At 39.9% G+C, this 22,621-nt stretch overlaps 1 protein-coding gene across 1 annotated transcript in view; it reads left to right on the forward strand.

Annotated features, from left to right (window-relative positions):
* The window catches only part of vps8 (VPS8 subunit of CORVET complex), an 893,492-nt gene extending 883,751 nt beyond the window's left edge, over positions 1-9,741 (forward strand). Inside the window, exon 46 of the mRNA XM_051931263.1 lies at positions 9,541-9,741. Coding sequence (XP_051787223.1) covers positions 9,541-9,684 — 144 coding nt within the window. The 3' untranslated portion in view covers positions 9,685-9,741. The remainder of the gene's footprint in view (positions 1-9,540) is intronic.
* Positions 9,742-22,621: the final 12,880 nt, after the last annotated feature.

Consider the following 22,621-nt stretch of genomic DNA (forward strand, 5'->3'; position numbering starts at 1 on the left):
TCTTTCTAATTAAGGTGTAAGTATTCTAATAAGGTCAGAGTCTGGGACGTATTCCTGTACTATCCAAACTCTTGCATAGTTTTATGTCTTTCTTGTATTCTGTGATTTCATTCCTGAATTTCTGAGGCTTTTGTGCCTTTAACCCAGATTCATTGGTTGGGATGTTCTTATCTTCAAAAAAGGCAGTCCTAATATGAGGAGAGACGCACTTCACTTTTACGACAGACAGGCCGGCTGGTGATTGCCTGAAATCAGGTGTTGAACACTCAGTAATCAGCAAATTTCAGATTGCATTTCACGTATCTCTGTAAAGCTGAACCCTTTCATCGAGCTTGATTTACAAAACAGGAAAAGACTGCTTGACATCATAGCAAGAAAATTATATAACCTACATCTGTTCTGTGCGAAATTCCCAAGCTAATCCACCACTTTTCTTATGTATGTGCACAGCGTTACTATAAGCACACTAACAACATTACGTATAAGAAATTGTGAAAATGACCTTTGTTAACAAGGGGAAAATATCAAGTGAACAAGGTATGTCAAGGAACACAAATACTGTAAAACGACAGTATCTTCTTGCTACAATTTTAAAAAATTTTAATGGATTATTTTTACAAAAGTATTGTGTGTTATCTCTATAATTAGTATTATGTTATTTCAGAAAGATACTGTCTGCTACTGTCAGTGTCATCGTACATATACATGCTGTGGTCGTCTCGTAACAGGAACTGAAGAAGAGATAAAATACATGCATTATGTGCAATCAAGTGCCAAGATCTGAACAGATGTTCTAGATATATTTAATCTGGCACATGCTGGTGTGGGAGGTGAAGGAGGATTCAATCTGCCCAGTTTGGGGTCACAGGGAGTTAGGGACGATTGTAGCAGGCAAGGAGCAAATGTGATGGATGGTAAGCCATTCCTTTGCAGGGCACAACCACACACTCAATCAGAAAAGGGTGTGCTGCCTGAAATCCAGTAACCTAGAAATAAAGTATCACTCTAGTTTTAATCCAGCTACTTGATATACATGCCATTTTGAAACAGTAAGGTCCAGTGGCACAGTGTCCAGCACTGAATCTCTATGCTCTCTCTCTGCAAGTGTTAAAACATCTGCACTAAGCTTACTAAACTTTACAGGTTTATAATTAATTTTAATTAGGTTAAAGTAACTTTTGTTGAGTTCTCGTGACTTGATCACAAGTTGCACGTGTGCTTGACCTCTTCCCTCACTTTCTGTCACCACATGACCAGAGTATGCACATACAGTGCATCCGGAAAGTATTCACAGCGCATCACTTTTTCCACATTTTGTTATGTTACAGCCTTATTCCAAAATGGATTAAATTCATTTTTTTCCTCAGAATTCTACACACATCACCCCATAATGACAACGTGAAAAAAAGTTTACTTGAGGTTTTTGCAAATTTATTAAAAATGAAAAAACTGAGAAATCGCATGTACATAAGTATTCACAGCGTTTGCTCAATACTTTGTCGATGCACCTTTGGCAGCAATTACAGCCTCAAGTCTTTTTGAATATGATGCCACTAGCTTGACCTATCCTTGGCCAGTTTCTCCCATTCCTCTTTGCAGCACCTCTCAAGCTCCATCAGGTTAGATGGGAAGCATCGGTGCACAGCCATTTTAAGATCTCTCCAGAGATGTTCAATCGGATTCAAGTCTGGGCTCTGGGTGGCCACTCAAGGACATTCACAGAGTTGTCCTGAAGCCACTCCTTTGATATCTTGGCCGTGTGCTTCGGGTCGTTGTCCTGCTGAAAGATGAACTGTCGCCCCAGTCGGAGGTCAAAAGCGCTCTGGAACAGGTTTTCATCCAGGATGTCTCTGTACATTGCTGCAGTCATCTTTCCCTTTATCCTGACTAGTCTCCCAGTTCCTGCCACTGAAAAACATCCCCACAGCATGATGCTGCCACCACCATGCTTCACTGTAGGGATGGTATTGGCCTGGTGATGAGCGGTGCCTGGTTTCCTCCAAACGTGACGCCTGGCATTCACACCAAAGAGTTCAATCTTTGTCTCATCAGACCAGAGAATTTTCTTTCTCATGGTCTGAGAGTCCTTCAGGTGCCTTTTGGCAAACTCCAGGCGGTCTGCCATGTGCCTTTTACTAAGGAATGGCTTCCGTCTGGCCACTCTACCATACAGGTCTGATTGGTGGAATGCTGCAGAGATGGTTGTCCTTCTGCAAGGTTCTCCTGTCTCCACAGAGGACCTCTGGAGCTCTGACAGAGTGACCATTGGGTTCTTGGTCACCTCCCTGACTAAGGCCCTTCTCCTCCGATCGCTCAGTTTAGATGGCCGGCCAGCTCTAGGAAGAGTCCTGTTGGTTTTGAACTTCTTCCACTTACGGATGATGGAGGCCACTGTGCTCATTGGGACCTTCAAAGCAGCAGAAATTTTTCTGTAACCTTCCCCAGATTTGTGCCTCGAGACAATCCTGTCTCGGAGGTCTACAGACAATTCCTTTGACTTCATGCTTGGTTTGTGCTCTGACATGAACTGTCAACTGTGTGACCTTATATAGACAGGTGTGTGCCTTTCCAAATCATGTCCAATCAACTGAATTTACCACAGGTGGACTCCAATTAAGCTGCAGAAACATCTCAAGGATGATCAGGGGAAACAGGATGCACCTCAGCTCAATTTTGAGCTTCATGGCAAAGGCTGTGAATACTTATGTACATGTACTTTCTCAATTTTTTTATTTTTAATAAATTTGCAAAAACCTCAATTAAACTTTTTTCACGTTGTCATTATGGGGTGTTGTGTGTAGAATTCTGAGAAAAAAAATGAATTTAATCCATTTTGGAATAAGGCTGTAACATAACAAAATGTGGAAAAAGTGATGCACTGTGAATACTTTCCGGATGCACTGTATATGATATTACTGGTGGTGGCAAGCAATATCTTTAAGAAATAACACAATACTTTTGTAAAATAATACAATGATTTTGTGAAATAACAATGTAAAAATATTTTTGAGCGGCTGCAATAACCTTCTGTATAAACCTGTAATGCAGTCTGGAGAAAATACTGTAGAACAGCCAGTGAGATCTGCCAAAAATATTTAAATGCCCTTCATTAAAATTAACCATCTGGTATTTTGCTGGTATGATTAAAACACTTTAAATTGAAATGAAGCATATGCCCATCAAAAAAGTAAAAGAACATTTTTGTCAGTTGTATATTAAATTGCCACACCAGTCAGAGAGAGTATGCAGTAAGAGCTCAGCTCCTAGGAGGACACACAGCAAGGCACAATGGGGGTCACCATTCCTAGAGAGCTGCTAGTCCTTTTGACCACGGTCAGACATTATTTAGTGAATAGTAATCGCAGGTTCATCTGTTTGTTCACTATTTTTTTATAAACATTTTTCCCACACTTTATTTAGTAAAAAGACAAGATGAAAAGGTGACCTGAACTTGGGTCATTCAGTTTCTAGGTAGGGCCATTAAATAAGCCACCTGACCACTTCTTTGTATGGCTGTGGCTCATAATACTTTGCATAATCAATGGAGTTTGAGTTTTGGAAAAATACTGGAATTTTTAAAGCATCTTTGAACATCTCATTTCAGTCTGACTGCTATTCAGATTACCCAACAGTCCCTTTCCATCCATTAATGTGTCTATTTTCAAACCCACTTCATCCACCTCTCAGCATCACAGGGCCCATCCTTGCAGAATTAGCTACAAAGCATGAACTGCCCATATGGGTTAATTTAGAGTCACTAAAGAAAGGCCACACAAACTCTTGACAGAGCTGTGACACAACAGCTCTAAGCACTGTGCCACCCTGCCTAACATTTTAATATTTATTGTCTAGTCAGTTTACTAAACTTAACCATTGTGGAAGAATGAAGTTCTTTTATTATAGCACTTCAGTGGACTTCAGACTGTAAATCTGAATAAACCTGTGCGTTTCGAGTTGTCAAAATAAAGAATTTGTGTTCCCCCTCCCATGTCCATTCCCCTTATGTCACACTTGAATGTATTTGAAACAGTAATCAAAGTAGGGTACATGGTATTTGTTGACCAAAAAAATTAGCTGTGATCTAGTAGTGGCTGTTAAAAGGGAGGATTTCATGAGACTTCTGTCCAGAGACCACAAACTGAGTTTCAGTAATTATTCTCATGAATTACGTTGCTTATCTATGCAATAACAAAGCTAGCCAAGTCACTTTAAAAACAAAAAATTTTAATTTCTAGTAAATGTATAGCAGCAGACATGCGTTATAGCAACATTTCAGAAGTATTAAATAAATATTATATACTGCAGAGAGAATTAAAAGCCCTCAAAGTCCAGTGCATGAGGGATTCATATTGATAAACATAATAAAATTCAACACCATGAAGACACCAATCAGAACAGGTAAACTTCTCTGGATGAAAGCTCAGGTAAAACTAGCTCAGATGATCACAAATGGTCATCTTCACTTTTTCTCTTAGTTTTATGGAGCACTTGTACCCCGTATTGTTATATAGACTGGCATACTGTAGCAAGAAAATGTATGTGAACACTTCGGAATTGCCTCATTTTCTACATTAGTTGATTGTAAAATATGCTCTGACCTTCATCTAAGTCAGAAGTACAGACCAACTCGCAGTATGCCTACACTAATAACCTAAAACAATTCTAATCTTCATGTCTTTATTAAAAAAAATGTGCTGTTGAAAAATTAAGTGAACCTTTGGATTAATTAACTGGTCAAATCTCCTTTGGCAGCAATACCCTCTAACAAGCATAGCTGTGCATCAGCATTGCACAACATTCAGGAGAAATTTGGGACCATTCTTTCCTGTAGAACTTCTTCAGGTCACTCTTACTCTTAGCAAGTCTGGTACAAATGGCTCTCTTGATGTAATTCCACAGCATCTCGATTGGGTTAAGGTTTGGGATTGACTGTGCCATTCCAAAAGGCAAATTTTCTTTTTCTTAAGCCATTCGGTAGTAAATTTATTTTGATGTTTGGGATCAGAATAGTTTGGTGGACAGCCACTCGGTGACATTATTCTGTAGGAAACCTTGATAAACTTGATACCTGGACAGCTTGTCATCAGTAAGAGGAAAATCAGCCCTACATTATGATGATCTTCCCATTGTATGTCACTGTTGGGATGATGTTTTCATAATTGTGAATTTCCCCTTTGGATTAATAAAGTATCTATCTATCTATCTATCTATCTATCTATCTATCTATCTATCTATCTATCTATCTATCTATCTATCTATCTATCTATCTATCTATCTATCTAATGGTACAGTATATGGTTCCCCTTTTACACCATACCTTCTCTGCATATTCTTCCTATACAATTCAACCTTTGTTTCATCAGTCTACAATGCATTTTTCCAGTGGCACCGTGTAGTGTGAGGATGGCAAACATCATGCAGCAATGTTTTATATATATATATATATATATATATATATATATATATATATATATATATATACACACACACACAGTATCTCACAAAAGTCAGTACACCCCTCACATTTTTGTAAACATTTTATTTTATGTTTTCATGGGACAACACTGAAGATATGACACTTTGATACAATGTAAAGTAGTCAGTGTACAGCTTGTATAACAGTGTAAATTTGCTGTCCCCTCAAAATAACTCAACACACAGCCATTAATGTCTAAACCACTGGCAACAAAAGTGAGTACACCCCTAAGTGAAAAATGTCAAAATTGTGCCCAATTAGCTATTTTTCCTCCCCGGTGTCATGTGACTCATTAGTGTTACAAGGTCTCAGGTGTGAATGGGGAGCAGATGTGTTAAATTTGGTGTTCTCGCTCTCACACTCTCTCATACTGGTCACTGGAAGTTCAACATGGCACCTCATGGCAAAGAACTCTCTGAGGATCTGAAAAAAAGAATTGTTGCTCTACATAAAGATGGCCTAGGCTATAAGAAGATTGCCAACACCCTGAAACTGAGCTGCAGCACAGTAGCCAAGACCATACAGTGGTTTAACAGGACAGGTTCCACATAAAACAGGCCTCGCCATGGTCGACCAAAGAAGTTGAGTGCACGTGCTTAGCATCATATCCAGAGGTTGTCTTTTGAAAATAGACGTATGAGTGCTGCCAGCATTGCTGCAGAGGTTGAAGGGGTGGGGGGTCAGCCTGTCAGCGCTCAGACCATACGCTGCACACTGCATCAAATTGGTCTGCATGGCTGTTGTCCCAGAAGGAAGCCTCTTCTAAAGATGATGCACTAGAAAGCTTGCAAACAGTTTGCTGAAGACAAGCAGACTAAGGACATGGATTACTGGAAACATGTCTTGTGGTCTGATGAGACCAAGATAAACTTACTTGGTTCAGATGGTGTCAAGCATGTATGGCGGCAACCAGGTGAGGAGTACAAACACAAGTGTATCTTGCCTACCGTCAAGCATGGTGGTGGGAGTGTCATGGTTTGGGGTGGCATGAGTGCTGCCGGCACTGGGGAGCTACAGTTCATTGAGGGAACCATGAATGCCAATATGTACTATGACATACTGAAGCAGAGCATGATCCCCTCCCTTCAGAAACCGGGCCGCAGGGCAATATTCCAACATGATAACGACCCCAAACACACCTCCAAGACGACCACTGCCTTGCTAAAGAAACTGAGGGTAAAGGTGCTGGACTGGCCAAGCATGTCTCCAGACCTCAACCTTATTGATCATCTGTGGAGCATCCTCAAACGGAATGTGGAGGAGCCCAAGGTCTCTAACATCCACCAGCTCCGTGATGTCGTCATGGAGGAGTGGAAGAGGATTCCAGTGGCAACCTGTGGAGCTGTAGTGAACTCCATGCCCAAGAGAGTTAACACTAGAATTATCGTCCCACCTTAAATCCGTTCGCACCTCTCCATCAGCGTTTTTTGTCCTGTAAATGTGCCAATTAAGACAAGCAGCAAGCAGCCTGCTATTCCATCCCCCACCGCCGTAGAATGTGCACAAAGTTCTCCCAGCTCATGCCTTGATTGATTATTTGGGAGTGAAGTTTCTGGAGTTTTAGAGTGGAAATAATAGATTGTTATTTGGAACAAATGTATTTCATGTGTGTTCCATTTCTACAATAATCTGTGTAAACACATTGTTAAAACAGAAACTTTTTCATATTTTAGTAGTAAATGATAAAATGTTGGCATAAACTATATAATGTGTGAAGCCTGAAGTCCAAAGATCAAAAAAACACTTTCACAACAGCTTCAAGGAAGATACAACAGCTTCTGTGGCGCAGCGGTAATATTTGCTGACTTGTAATAAAGAGTCCCCGGTTCGATCCCCACTGCCTCCTATATTTGCCGTTTTCAGTAGTGAGCTGCTCTTATTGTTAATAGTATACAGTACACACATACATTTGGTTTGCAGCTGTAACAGACGGTGTACATTTATAGGACTTGTAAAAGTTACCGTTTTTTTTTTTTGTTTTTTTTTTTACTTCTCTCAGTCACGATCACGATACATACTACCGCCCTAGGGATCTGACGCTGTTAGTTTTTATTTGAAACTGGGAGTAACTGTAGATGTGAGTGGTGTTTTGAGGCAATGGAACTGGACATTCTCTGATCTGGATGGATAAAAGCTGACACATAAACGCTGGTGAATCTGCCTTCTTTGTATCTCACCATCACTTGATTTTTTTTATTCAGTTTTATTGAGTGCTCATGCTGAATTAGTATGCTCCTTATGGTCTATGATGTCAAAAAAAAGAAAAAACAGAGACATAGGTATATATGATATTTGGAATTATTCATTTTATGACCTGTATAGTACATTTTGGAAAACATTGTGGCACGGATGCAACATTATTCATATTATTCATATTCATTCACATAACACAGCATGTTGTTTTCCCCAATCTTGCCAGTCCCCACATGTTGCTGTTTCTTTTGTACTCCAGGACATGCAGAGGCAACAATAGTACAGAGAGGTCAGATCAGCGCTATATACAATCATCACATTCAAATGTTAACAGTTCACACACACACGCAAGGACTGTCCTTCCTACATTTACGACGTGTGTACCTCTTGCAATGCGCAACACTTTTGTTCTAACAAACAATTTTTGATCATAGATCTTCTAAGATCTTTTATTTGAAAGACATGCTTAGCATCACAAATGTTTCTTGAGAGTAGTAATCTCAAAATGTTTGAGTCCTCTTCTTATAGGTTGAAGTATGTCTAAACCACACCTCTAGTCATGATTCATTGGTTGAACTGCAGGTTTGATAACTCCATTTAGCTTATCAGCCTAGGCGTCCACAAACATGTTCCAGCCTACACCTGTGAATGTTTGAATAATGTATTCCATATGTACAAGAACACTGCAATAATGTGTATGCTATTAGTTCAAACAGTTTATGTTTGTTCATTATTGTAACTTAGATTTAAGCATACATGCAATTATTTCCAAACTGTTTGCATGCTTTTTCCTGCCACTATACTGTATGTCGGTGTGTGGAAAACTTCCACTGGGAGTTATTTCAGTTGTGGTCAGTGAGCCCTGCGGCTCTATTAACCCGACCTCAGCATGCCACGGTTTGATGCCTTGTTTCAGGAGCACTTGTGTCTGATGATGCCAAGATTGGCCCCAGTTCTTGCACACTTGAACTGGATTCAGTGGCTCATATTATGAAACATAACTAATGTACTACTTGGAATCCCGAAATCGATGTGTGCCTCACAGTAAAACAACAAGCTCTGAGTGTTACACATCTCCACAGAGGCAGCCATCTTCCTGTGCAGCAGAGTCGATCTGTGCTCACTCCACAAATCAAGGAGCACACATCTGAGATTATTCTATACTTGGACTGTCACTTCATACTTGTCTATTTAAAGTTCTCAGTTGTGTCTCTCTGGTTTGATTAAAATGTTTATATAAAAAAAAAATGAGCACACTTTAATATTCTTTTTCAAGATAATTATAAGTAAACCAGATTTTGTTTGTTGATTTAAAACTGTGTAAAAACTTTCATTCTTGCCAGTCTAACAGTTACTCCGTTTGTCCCTTTTTGTACAACTTTTGTAAGTCCATCAGAGGCGGGTGAGCACGACAGTTAGTGACACATTTGAGGGGTGACATTCACAGAGCTGTGGCCATGGTTGTAGTGGCATTAAAAACAACAGCATACCTGTGTTGACATATTTAACATTTGTGGTGAAGAATATATTTAGCGGAACTCCTTATTTCATCAGACAGTTAATGGGTAGTGCAAAGAATGGTTTGAAGTATCCTTAAGTAATCTGGGAAATACAGCTCATTAAATTAATTATTTTCCTTGAACTGTTGCTCCTTTTCTCTTTCATGTGCATTTTAATAATCTATGTGCTTCTGTGTATAACAATAACCTTATTTGTAAGTGTGAGACCTCTTTACAATTATTTGATTTATTCAAGGTATTTTTCAAAAGGCCTGGCATTTGGAAATGTGCTATATAAATAAAATGTATTATTATTGTTATTATTAACACTGACACGTGTGAACTGATTTTGCTTTTGTTTTCTCTTTACAGCTGGCCATTTTAACTGAACTCTCACAATCCCGTGGTTATGAGAAGTCCACTCGCCTGAGCCCCAGCACTTCTCGGAGCAGTGGCAGCATTCACCAGGAGAACTTTGGACTGAAGCTCGCCCCGCCGCCTGTTGCTGAGGACTGATCAACTCTACTGTGTGCCATGCCAATGCCATATAAATAAAGAGAGGATGAAAACTTGGCTTTGGCTCTTTGGTTGGGTCTTTCTGTTTGACTGTTCGTGCCATGATTATGATTTCAACTAAATAAGCATCAAAGGATGAGCATTTCATCGCACAAAATTTAAATAAATCCTCTAACACCATTGAAATGTTGTCAGGAGCTAACCAAAGCAGACCTGAAAGCTCAATCAGCTGTTTTGTGACATCAACAACAACAACAACATTTATTTATATACAGTCATGGCCGAAATTATCGGCACCCCTGGAATTTTCCCAGAAAATGCACCATTTCTCCCAGAAAATTGTTGCAATTACAAATGTTTTGGTATACACATGTTTATTTCCTTTATGTGCATTGGAACAACACAAAAAAACAGAGAAAAAAAGCCAAATCTGACGTCATGTCACACAGAACTCCAAAAATGGGCCAGACAAAATGTTTGGCACCCTTTCAAAATTGTGGGTAAATCGTTTTATTTCAAGCATATGATGCTCTTTTGAACTCACCTGTGGCAAGAAACAGGTGCTGACAATATAGCAATCACACCTGAAGCCAGTTAAAATGGAGAAAAGTTGACTCAACCTTTCTGATGTGTGTCTGAGTGTGCCACACTAAGCATGGAGAACAGAAAGAAGAGCAGAGAATTGTCTGAGGACTTGAGAACAAAAATTGTGGAAAAATATCAACAATCTCAAGACTACAAGTCCATCTCCAGAGATCTTCATGTTCCTTTGTCCACTGTGCGCAACATAATCAAGAAGTTCACAACACATGGCACTGTAGCTAATCTCCCTGGACGTGGACGGAAGAGAAAAATTGCTAAAAGACTGCAACGAAGGATAGTCCGAATGGTGGATAAACAACCCCAATCAACTTCAAAACATATTCAAGCTGTTCTGCAGACTCAGGGTGCAACAGTGTCAGCTGGAACTATCCGTCGACATCTGAACGAAATGAAACGCTATGGCAGGAGAGCCAGGAGGACCCCACTGCTGACACAGAAACATAAAAAAGCCAGACTGGATTTTGCCAAAATGTACTTGAGGAAGCCAAAATCCTTCTGGGCGAACGTCTTGTGGACAGATGAGACCAAGGTAGAGCTTTTTGGTAAAGCTCATCATTCTACTGTTTACAGAAAACGGAATGAGGCCTACGAAGAAAAGAACACAGTACCTACAGTCAAACATGGTGGAGGTTCTAAGATGTTTTGGGGATGTTTTGCTGCCTCTGGCCCTGGATGCCGTGACTGTGTGCAAGGCATCATGAAATCTGAAGACTACCAAGAGATATTGGGGCGCAATGTAGGGCCCAGTGTCAGAAAGCTGGGTCTGCGTCAGAGATCATGGGTGTTCCAGCAGGACAATGACCCCAAACATACCTCTAAAAGCACCCAGAAATGATTGAAGACAAAGCGCTGGAAAGTTCTGAAGTGGCCAGCAATGAGTCCGGATCTAAATCCGATTGAATACTTATGAAGAGATCTCAAAACTGCTGTTGGGAGAAGGTGCCCTTCAAATCTGAGAAACCTTGAGCAGTTTGCAAAAGAAGAGTGGTCGGAAATTCCAGTTGAGAGGTGTAACAAGCTTGTTGATGGTTATAGGAAGCGCTTGATTTCAGTTATTTTTTCCAAAGGGCATGCAACCAAATATTAAGTAGAGGGTGCCAATAATTTTGTCCAGCCCGGTTTTTGAGTTTTGTGTGAAATGATGTCAGATTTGGCTTTTTTTCTCTGTTTTTTGTGTTGTTCCAATGCACATAAAGGAAATAAACATGTATACCAAAACATTTGTAATTGCAACAATTCTCTGGGAGAAATGGTGCATTTTCTGGGAAAATTCCAGGGGTGCCGATAATTTCGGTCATGACTGTAGCACATTTTCATACAAATAATGTAGCTCAAAGTGCTTTACATGATGAAGAAAATAAAAATAAAAGACAAGGTAAGAATTAAAATAAGACAACATTAATTAACATAGAGTAAGAGTAAGGTCCGATGGCCAGGGGGGACAGAAAAACAAAAAAAACTCCAGACGGCTGGAGAGAAAAAAATAAAAGCTGTAGGGGTTCCAGACCATGAGACCGCCCAGCCCCCTCTGGGCATTCTACCTAACATAAATAAAACAGTCCTCTTTGTATTTAGGGTTCCCACTTGAAGGACTTGATGATGATGGTCATGCAGACTTCTGGCTTTTAATCCATCAATGTAGGAACATGAGACGTGAGAGGCGGAAAGTGAGAGTGGGAGTTGGCTGGAACATAAATCACAGGGTCACTGTGTCACAGTTGGGACAGTACAAATGTTTTTCTTGGTACACTTTTAGATTTTTTTTTCTAATCCCATAGCACATCCAGCTACATCCAAGATACCACTGATTGTCTGAACAAACTTGCTGCTTTAGGCTTTACTTGAGGGAACTTTACTGGCCGCAATAGATTTTGAGGCACTGTACACAAACATCCTCCATGATAATGGCATATCGGCATACCAGATGTTCCTACAACAGAATGATTCATGCACAGTCAGTTGTGCAAATGGTAAAGTTCACTCTGACACAAAATTTATTCTCATTTGGTCAGGACATCTACTGACAACAAATGTGAGCTGCAATGGGTTATTGGTCCACAGCTCCCTGCATGAACCTGTTCACGGCAGAATTGGAGGAGGATTTTATATCAACATGCATCACAAAACCAATGTTCTGTCTCTACTACATAGATGACAGCTTTATAATCTGGACTGCAAGTGAGAAGGACCTTCTCCATTACCATAACAAATACAATTTCTTCCACCCCAACGTAAAGCTACAACTAAATTACTCAAAAACAGAAATCACCTTCCTTGACACTACCTGAAAGACAACACCTTTGTGACCTCTATTTTTCAAAACCAACAGATACATACCTTAGTGATGGCTTCCACCCAAAACATATGAGACGTTCCTTTTTCAGCCAAGCAATACATTACAGTCAATTTTGCTCAGATATGACAGATTGGGATAAATGATTGCAGAAGCTCAGGAGAGATTTCATTAGACCAGGATATACTCATAAAGCAACAGATGCTCAAATCAAAAGAGCTACTGCCCTACCCAGATACAACCTCCTCACATATTAAAACAAAGGCACCAAGAACCGCATTCCCCATGTTGTCACCTAGAACCCACATCTGGATGTAATTTCCAAAATTACAAAAGAATGTCAGCCCTATCTGAATAAAGATGACAGGCTTAGGGAAGTATTACCAGATCCTCCTGTCCTGGCATACAGACAACCACCCAACCGGCAACAACTGATTGTCCAAAGTTCCCTGAGTGAACCAACAGAAAATGGTCCATCTCCCTGCCTTCAAAAAAGATGTAAAACCTCTGCTCACTTTTACACTACAGATTGTGTAGACATACAGGGTGAGGCATAAAGATCTCCCACATTTTGAAGGGGTATGAAAAATGAACGAAGCTATCTAAAAAAAATTGTATATATTTCTGAAAAGTACATAAAGTTTTTTTAATGGGTTTTAAAAATTATATCAGACAAATGGCAGCTGTCGTTGGCAATACATCACTTAAGATGTTCCCGGAAGTTCTCCATCATTCTCCAGTCATCTCAGGCGGGATGGCATCGATTTCCTGTCTGATCCTTTCCTTCAAATCCTCAAAAGATCAAAGACAATGTTTGAAAACTTTGAAAAAGTCACATGGGCTTAAATCTTGTGATGGTGCTGGCCACCCCACATCTCCCCTTAAAGAGATCAAATGCCCTGGGAACATTTCTCTCAGAACGCCTTGGTGATATTGCTGAATGGATGCTCTTACTGCTTCAACATTTTCTGGGATCCTAATGGTCCTAGGTCTGCCAGGTGATTTTCTTTTCAGTGTGGACCCAGTTGCCCGAAGGTTAGAAACCCATAGCAAAATCGTTTTCTGATCTGGTACAGATGCATTTTGACCGAGTGCGAAGCATGTATGGAACACTCACTGCATCGCTATCACAGAAGGGTTGTTCTCATAATATGCTTGAACAACAAAGACCCAATGTTCACCGGTCCAACTCATGATCAGCACTGAAAACAGTACAGCCTAACCTACTGAATGAGACCTACCCGCCTCTTTACCCCCCACTACAGCCCCCACAGTTCTCCCTCGAAATGTGGGAGATCTTTATGTCCCACCCTGTACAACACAGCCAACAAGAACATTGAATTATTTGCCCACAGATTGTCTAATACGGTCTACCTAATTCTGTGCATGAAATGTCCCAACACTGCTCTCTGTGTGGGAGAAACTGGACAAACAGCACACCAAAGGTTGAATTTACAAAAGTTTTAAAATTAAGAACGTCAGTAGAGATGTTCCTGCAGGAGCTCACTTCAGTGGCAAAGGACAATGTGAGAAGGACATTAAAGTCACAGTGCTTACAGGCACAGAAAGAAATGGGAAGTTAAACTGATGCTAAAATTTAACACATTACAACATGGTTTGAACAGAGACAAGATTTTAATGACTAGATATGAGGACTATTTACATCTCTGACTGACCCAGTAGATTCGATTAAGAGCCACATTGTGAAGAAAACTCATCAAAAACTGCAAAATATTTTCTTGAACATCTATCAGAAGGTCTTGATCATACATTGTTATCCTCTCTAGCTAAATGAATCTTGGGTTGGAGACGCCCCACATAAGGGTTTTAGAATTGAGTTTCTTTTTTTAGTGTGTATATAAACTCCTGTTTCTGCATTATGCCTTGCCTGCAGAAGGGGCCTGAGCTGCCTCAAAAGCTTGGATATTGTAATCTACTCAGTTAAGCCATTGAAAAGTGTCATTTTCTTCACTTCTTTTTGCATCCTTAAATGGTTAACATGGTAAATCACTCTATTGTTCCTTGAACATGAGTGGGTACCCTGGCAGTGCCTGATCTGCATGAGCAAGGCCGCCCATTTTGTTATTGCAGGCTTAGCGACTTCCACATTTCCCCTGACACAAACATTGACAGTGGCTTCATTGTGAACAGTGTTCAGATGGCTAACGTCTTTCTTGTCCTTCTACTTGATGGCCATCATTTTGCCTTTTTGCCACGCAGATATTCCACCCTAAAGCAGCATTACATGACTGAAGTCACCAGGCATATCATGGCGGTTCAGTCATACAGTGCTGTATGCATCAGTTTCACTATGTCAATCTCTGATGAACAGTTCACATTGACATCGTTATCAATTTATGGTTCAGTTTCACTTTGTTCTAAAACTGACTTTACAACTTTCGTTTACATCCTTGTGTTTTAGTTGAAGACTCTGTCCCCTCATGTATATTGATGAGTCACCATGGAGTGGGAGAACATACAGAAATTTTCATGATTTGTTTGCAGTGTAATGTTATTTTATCCACTAGATGGCAGCATAAGACTCAGTGTTATTTGGACTTAACGCTTTATATTGGATCATAACAGCCTAAACCAGGAGACACTCGGGCTTAACCGTCTTTACATAGAATTCGGAGCCTGAGTGATGCTCGGGGTTAACATGTTAGTGTTTCAGATCAAGAACCAATTTATTAAAATCAAACATACAGCGGGCCATCTGATAGTCACATGTTACCATAATTCCATTTTACATTTAATACATTTTATGTAAAAAAATGCTACACTTGTAGGCCACTGTTGCTGAATTTATGTTTCAAAGCCCAGCAGTGGTGCTGTACAGAAGCCCTTGATGTCACTGGCCAGTGACAGACTCTCCGGGCTGACATCAAAGTGAATTTTAAAGAGGTCTGCATAGTGACCAGTAAAGGGTGGACTGGAGAGTCACTAAGTGAGAGAAAGAGGGGCAATTGCAACAACAACAAATAAAAGATGTCCCCATAGTGTATGGCAAAAGGGAGAATAGTGAAGTGGAATTGTGGGCAGAAGTAGAGCTGCTGCCATGACAGAGGCCTGTGTGCTGTACTCCTGTAGGCAGTGTGGTGTAGTGGTTAAAGCTTTGGACTTCAACCCAGTGCTATTGACACTGAGTGACCATGCGCTCCAATTGGAAAAACAAATACAAAGGTAACTAACTGTATCTTTCAGATGTTGTAAGTTGCCTTGGACAAAGCTGTCAGTTAAATAATAAGTAATAATATTAATCCTTAAAGTACTCACTTGCTCTTGTTCATTAATCCTGCTGGCTCATTATAAATCTTCATCCTGTGCCCACACACAAGTAGTGGTGTGCTACAAATAATGTCCGCTGTGCTCCTGACCTGCTCCTAGTGGACCGGAGTAAATAAAAAAAATACCTAAGTGCGTTAGCTAATCATCTGCCTAGTCAACATGACTTCCATAATTTCAAAGACTGTTGTGTTGCTCATAGTGCTGGGTTGTTCTTCATGCTAGTGACAGCCCTTTTTATGAGTGGGGCGGTTATAAAAAATTTTAGCACAATAGCGACAGTCATACATGTTAAATTATTACTAATAATGTGTCACTTGGGGAGCAGTTTAGATTTTGACCCCTGTTATTTTCAATTTTGGTGAGGGTCTGATACAGTATGAACATTGTCTAGTGTGGCTTTTCATTGCTTTCATCCCCTGCCTAGTTAGACTATAAACGGCCTTTATGCAATGGAGCAACTGAGGCCGAGTTAACAGACAAAGAAAGAAAGAAATCAGAGCAGCCTTTACTATGGTCAGTGACTGGCTTGCCATGTCCTATAAAACGCACCAGCAAAGTGGGTCTTTATTCAGCCACTTCACCCATAGCGTCAGCCTTATCAGGCATTTCACATTGTAGTTAAATACATTTGGAGACCTGAGCTCCAAATATCATCTGCGTGACTTGTCAATTTCTGACTCTGCTTAACTCCACTGACTCTGTCTGCCTAATTCAGCTCAGGGCCGCGGGGCTTTGTTTTCCCAAACATTTCTTTGTTTCCAGGGTATATGTGTGTACTTGGAGTGCACAAATGGTGAATCTTGGGGTCTCCTGGCGGCTGTCACCTCATCCCTGCACATCTGAAATGATCTTGGGCATTCTTGAAATTAAATTTGGGTGACTAGCAGCCAAAGAACTACTTCATTAAGAAAGCATGAGGTGAATAATGCGCATCTGTTTATTCGACAATTTCCTCAAATCAACTTTTATTTTTCCTCGTCATGCCTGCTTGTTTCACTTTGAATTGCATAAGCATCTCCTGTTCTGGACACACATCACCCCATTTTCTGCTAAGACTCCATCTTTCTGGAGCATCACAATTTCATTTGCAAATATAGTAAGATAAATCTCAGAGCACAAAGTGCTGCTGTTCATCTCAAGCTCTTCAATAAATGAAATACATGATGTATGGGAAAAAAATGAGATTCTGGAGTCTTGTGATGGTGTGTCGACAAATAGGCACTCTTCATTTACAATGGCACTGTTAAAACACACCATGTCAGGTTATTCAGCAGACTTAGGGCCTCGCGTATAAATGGTGCATACGCACAAAAATGTTACAAACGCCCATTTCCATGCTAACTTTGAGATGTATGAAAACTAAACTTGCAGTAAAACCATGCACATTTTCACAGCGGGGTTCCCCCTTGAGTACACACTTTTCTGCTCAGTTTTGCAAATTGGGGCCATCCAGGGTCAAAGCTGTGCCACTGTTTCTATGGTTTACTTTTCTTTTTTAGATTAACATCTATGATGTGGCTTTTATCAAATACACTGAAATTAATTGTATGTTGCTTACAAATTTAATTCACTTGATTGTAATCATTCTGTAACAATATAATGGTGCACAGAATGGCCAAAGTATTCCAACTACCATAGCTGATTTAGTGTTGTTAGAAGACATTGCAAATGGAAGAATTATTAGAGAACGCGTATTTAGAGATGATGATGACTGGCTTCTAAATCGATTTCAACATCCAAGAGCTATCCTCTTTGAGCTGTGTGCTGAACTGGCGCCGTCTCTATAAAGACAGAGTTTGAGGAATTGTGTTCTATCTGCTCCTTTGCAAGTTCTGTCCATTCTTGGGTTTTTAGCCATTTAGCCTTTTCAACCTGAACTTGCTGACCGATCGAGTATTTCTCAGTCATCACTGAGACGCTCCTTGCCAGCTGTATAGGATAGTATTTATCCACTTGTCATCCAGATATATAATGATTTCCTTACACTGTGGTTGAATTGCGAAACATCAATGCGCAATTCGCACCAACGTCCGGTTTTCCAAATGTAATCAGAGTAGTTAACTGCATCCACATTGCTATTGCAACGACCCTGGACAAGTTACATCAGTCAGGGATGAGTCACCAAAAGAATGAGCTGGCATTACATCATTACAGCAGTCCTTTTAAGGATAGTGAGTCACCTTAAAGAGCCATGTAAAGAGCAGAGAATCTATCCATTGTGGCGGATGGTGCTGACACTACACTATAAAGGCGCCTTCAGAGAATGAATTTGCTTATGTAAATAGGAAAGCATTTCCACTCTTATTAATGTGCTGCTCTATAGTCCACAGAAAGTGTGTCTCATTGTGCAAGCATGTAACATGCTGAATAATGGGGAACACAATCGTGGCTTGCCCATACTTGAAGAGATGTGGTATGATGAACTTGACCTTGACCCACCAAATGATCTGTCAAATCGGACAGCGTTACAACTTCGTTTGAATGTAATTAGCAGAATGTAAAACAGGTAATCAGATGCAGCATTTATTTTTTAACCAATTCATTTAATTTGTGGTTAATATCACATAGTGCAGCCCTTATATTCCTTAGTTTCATTGACCACATCTCTTACAGCACCCACTATTGCATTTTTTGAGTCCAGAAGAGTATTCGTCAGCACACAGCCAGATGGTGTGTGAGCAGCCAGCGCTCAAGAAGTGCTGGGCACAGTAGCACCATCATGTCCAAGACACGGGGGTCAGATTTTGTTTTATTGTCTGAAATAGAATAAACAGACGGTGGGCTGCAACTCTCCTTTTCACATCAACTTTGATATCTGGTCACTTCTTTTTTATTTCAGGCACTGCACAACTTTCTGAACTTGAACTTTCGAGTGCCTCCGATATGCAGTATCACTCTATAACTTCTTTTTGTTGTTTATACCACTGCTTAAGCCAACAAATAGTACATTTTACCTTGCCTCCACTTCACATTTGCTGAAATTCTTCTTTTTTCCATGTGATTTTGCCTTTGTTTTTTAACAAAACATTGAACGAAAGATGATATTTATATTGATTTGCATGTTGAAATATGTGAAATTCTGGGAGGAGTCGGGGTGGGGCTGTAGGCACATGCATGTGCTTTAAATTTCACATTCATTGGGATTTATAAAGGGGAAGTGCACAAAACCTGGTGTATGCACAGCTCTATACATCTAACTTTTATTGTGCATGCTCACATTTCTGTTTTTGTCTGTACACCTTGTTTTAGTGTGAATTTTACGCACTGTGTTATACATGAGGCCATTGGTCCGCATCCCAGTCACATTGTGCTCTCTGTCTTCCTTGCAGGTGTGGGCCTGACATCTCAATGGGTCCTTCGATAATCACAGATTGTAGTTATCCATCAGGTTTACCAGGTGGGTTCTTGTATTGATGGCAGGTTTGGCAGTTCTTCATGTGTCTCCCCCCATTCTTGTGAATTTAGGGACACCAAACAGACCTCTAGAAGTGTATACATGTGACCAAAGTGCCCATCAAAGGGACTATCATGGTAATATCTGATGAACTCGGGGACAACAAGCTGCTGTTTTGTTTCTCCAAGGGCAGCTGGAATGGAAGAACATAACACACATTAGAGGTCTTTGCTCACTAAAGTAGTTTTATATGCTGATTCTGTGACAACCATTAAAACAGCTTTGCTTAAAGTCTGTTCTCTTAACATGAAGGCTTATTATCATTCAAGAGAAGGAACTACGCAATATTGTGCTTGACTGAAACATGGCAACAGCCCAATGACTATCTTTATTTGAATCAAGGGAACCCTCCAGGATTCTCCCATATTTCTAAGCCTCATAAATCAGGACGCAGTGGTGGTGCTGCTGTGATTTACAGATCTGATTTTAAAGTCAGTCGTGCAGTTTTAGCATCTTACTCATCCTTTGAAAATTTTTCAATGCAGTTATTAGGCTGAGAGCCTCTCACTATTATTACAGTTTATCGTCCCCCCGAGCCATGTCAGTGTTTGAATGCTGAACTGTCATCATTGCTTTTTTTCCGCTACTGCCCTTTCTCCAAATATTTTATTGATTGCTGACTTTAATATCCACATTGACTCTCCAGGGTGATCTTTTGCTGCTGACTTTTGATCTGTTTTAGAACATGATGGCCTTATGCAGCACATTATGTTCCTTTCTGAGTGTAAAGGACCCCCACTTGATGTGGTGTGCTCCTCTGGGTTAGCTCGGTCTAATTTTACTGTTCTTGATTTTCCTGTCTTTGATCACAATGCTATTATTTTCGATATCACAGCTCAGTTATCGAAGACAAATTATAGTTGCATTATTTCTTTTAGTAGTTTGAAAATCTTCCACCATCTGTTCTTGGTTCTCTTATCAGAAACAATTCTTTTCTCATTCTTCGACCGCTGAATTGACTGCAATTATAGTAATTATTGTTTAGATACTCTCAGTCCTATTAACACATAGAGAGTTTCATTTAAACGTCCTGCACTTTGGTATACTGTGAGCTGTGTCTTATTGGTGTCGAATGGAGCGCATGTCCAAAAGAACTGGCCTGACTGTCCACACTTACGCAAATACAGACCATCCTGGTAAATATAAAGAGGCACCCTCAGCTGCCAGGCCTGCTTATTATTCTGTTGTCATCAGTACTGGTCAAGGAAATCCCAAGATTCCTTCCCAACAGTTAACAAGCTTCTACATTGCAACTGTAATTCTCCTTTTAGTGCTTCTTCAGAAGTTTGTTGTTCTTTTTTAAAATGAATTCCTCTCATCAGCAACTCATCATGAAGGCGCACTGCCTCACCTGCAAGACTTTATATTCTGATATGGGCGAAATCTCGTCCATCTACATGTAAGCTGGACCGTAAGCCCACTGTCTTAGTCAAAGCTAGTTTACCTACCCTCGCTCCTCATTTGACTTCAGTTATTAATTCTTCCATCTCCTCTCGTGAAATCCCCTTTTGTCCTACAATTGCTGCTGCCACTCCTGTTGTATGCCCAATGAGGTCAGCAATTATTTCCAATCTTCCCTTTCTTTCCAAAATTTTTGAACGTGTTACTGCTTTCCAACTAAAGGACCATTTGAACATTAATAAATATTTCAAACCTTTTCAGTCTGGCTTCCGTTGTAAACATGTCATAGAAACAGCCTTGGTTAGAGTAACAAATGATCTGTTTCAGGCTGCTGATTTCGGATTACTACGAGTTCCCATCCTTCTTGATCTTAGCTCACCGTTTAACCTGACTTCTCACATATTATTATTGGAGCACCTGGGTACTGCTTATTCATGGTTTCAGTCTTACATAACTAACAGATTTGAGTTTATTCAACTGACTAATTGCATTTCTCACAATTCACCCATCACCCCTGGTGTGTCATAGTGTTCAGTACTGGGCCCTCTTGCTTTTTATTACTTACCTTCTCTTCCTTGTCTGAATTATGCATCATCCTGCTATTCAGTTTTATTGTTATGCTGATAACATCCAGCCTTAAATTATCCCAGGCTTGATCTCTGTCCTCTTAAGTTAGTTGATATTAAAAATTGGATGTCACATCATCTCGAGCTTATTAGCATTAACGCTCCATCCCGTGCTGCCTCTCATCACCTGCACAGCATTTCGAGACTCACCGTTCTATCTTGCAGCGTATCAACTCTAATTCATGCATTCGTCACATCAAGGCTAGACTGCTGTAATGCTTTATTGTCTTTTATCCCAGCTAAATTTGTACACAAGCTCCTGTTAGTTAAAAATTCTGCTGCCTGCTTATTGAGTCAAACTAAGGCTTATAGTAATATTAACACATTAGATTGGATTTGATTAGATAAGCTTTATTAATCCCCCAGGCAAATTCAGATGGATACAGCAGCAGAAATATAAAAAATAAGGATACAGGAATTCAATACAAACTTCATTGGGGTCTGGTTAAGTACGGTATCAACTTTACGACTTTTGTCCTCACTTACAAAGCACTCCATGATCTGTTACAGCAATGTCTATCACGTGGAGGAGACGCCTGAAATTATCTACAGCTTTTCATGAACAAATAAAACCAGTTTGATTTGGATGTATACTTTTACTATGATTTTATCACTAAAACAACAGTTAATAATTATGTATTTGAACTTTTGGAAAATCGTCCAATAATTTTGAGTATTCTGTCATGGGTTATCAAAGCTAAATTTATTACTGGGTTTAACTTATTTGAAGTAATGCCCATATTTAATATTTATAAAAATAGTAGTGGTAATTGAGCCCAGAAAGCAAAAAAAAAAAAAAAAAGTCTGGACACACTCCATCTGGCCCTGGAGACTTTCCAGTACTAATTGGCTCTTAGACCTTCTTCAGTTCATATTGTGTAAATGGCGAATGTAATTTAACATCATGTGTGAGAGATCATTTAGGAAGGGCTGATATTTAAAATAAATAAATAAATAAAAAGAGAGAAGGATATAAGGATAAACGTACATCTATGAAGCGTTAAACATTTCAAAATACAAACCACTGAGAGACTAAAGTTGAGTCCAGCCTGGAGTGTGAGTGCTCTCTGTGAGGGCAAAAATGAGAAGATCCTGGCCACAGGAGTCAGTAGATGAAACGAGTCTATGAGATGTAAGTTGGAAGCAAGTTTATATGGTGTACACTTTGAATGAAGAATACAATTATGTCGACGGATGAGATTTTTCTGAAGAGGTTCAGATTTGCATGCATCCCTCCTGTAATTTCACATTCTTGAAAAAATAAAATTTGGT

Source organism: Erpetoichthys calabaricus, chromosome 8, assembly GCF_900747795.2.
Source record: "Erpetoichthys calabaricus chromosome 8, fErpCal1.3, whole genome shotgun sequence".
Classification (NCBI taxonomy): Eukaryota; Metazoa; Chordata; class Cladistia; order Polypteriformes; family Polypteridae; genus Erpetoichthys; species Erpetoichthys calabaricus.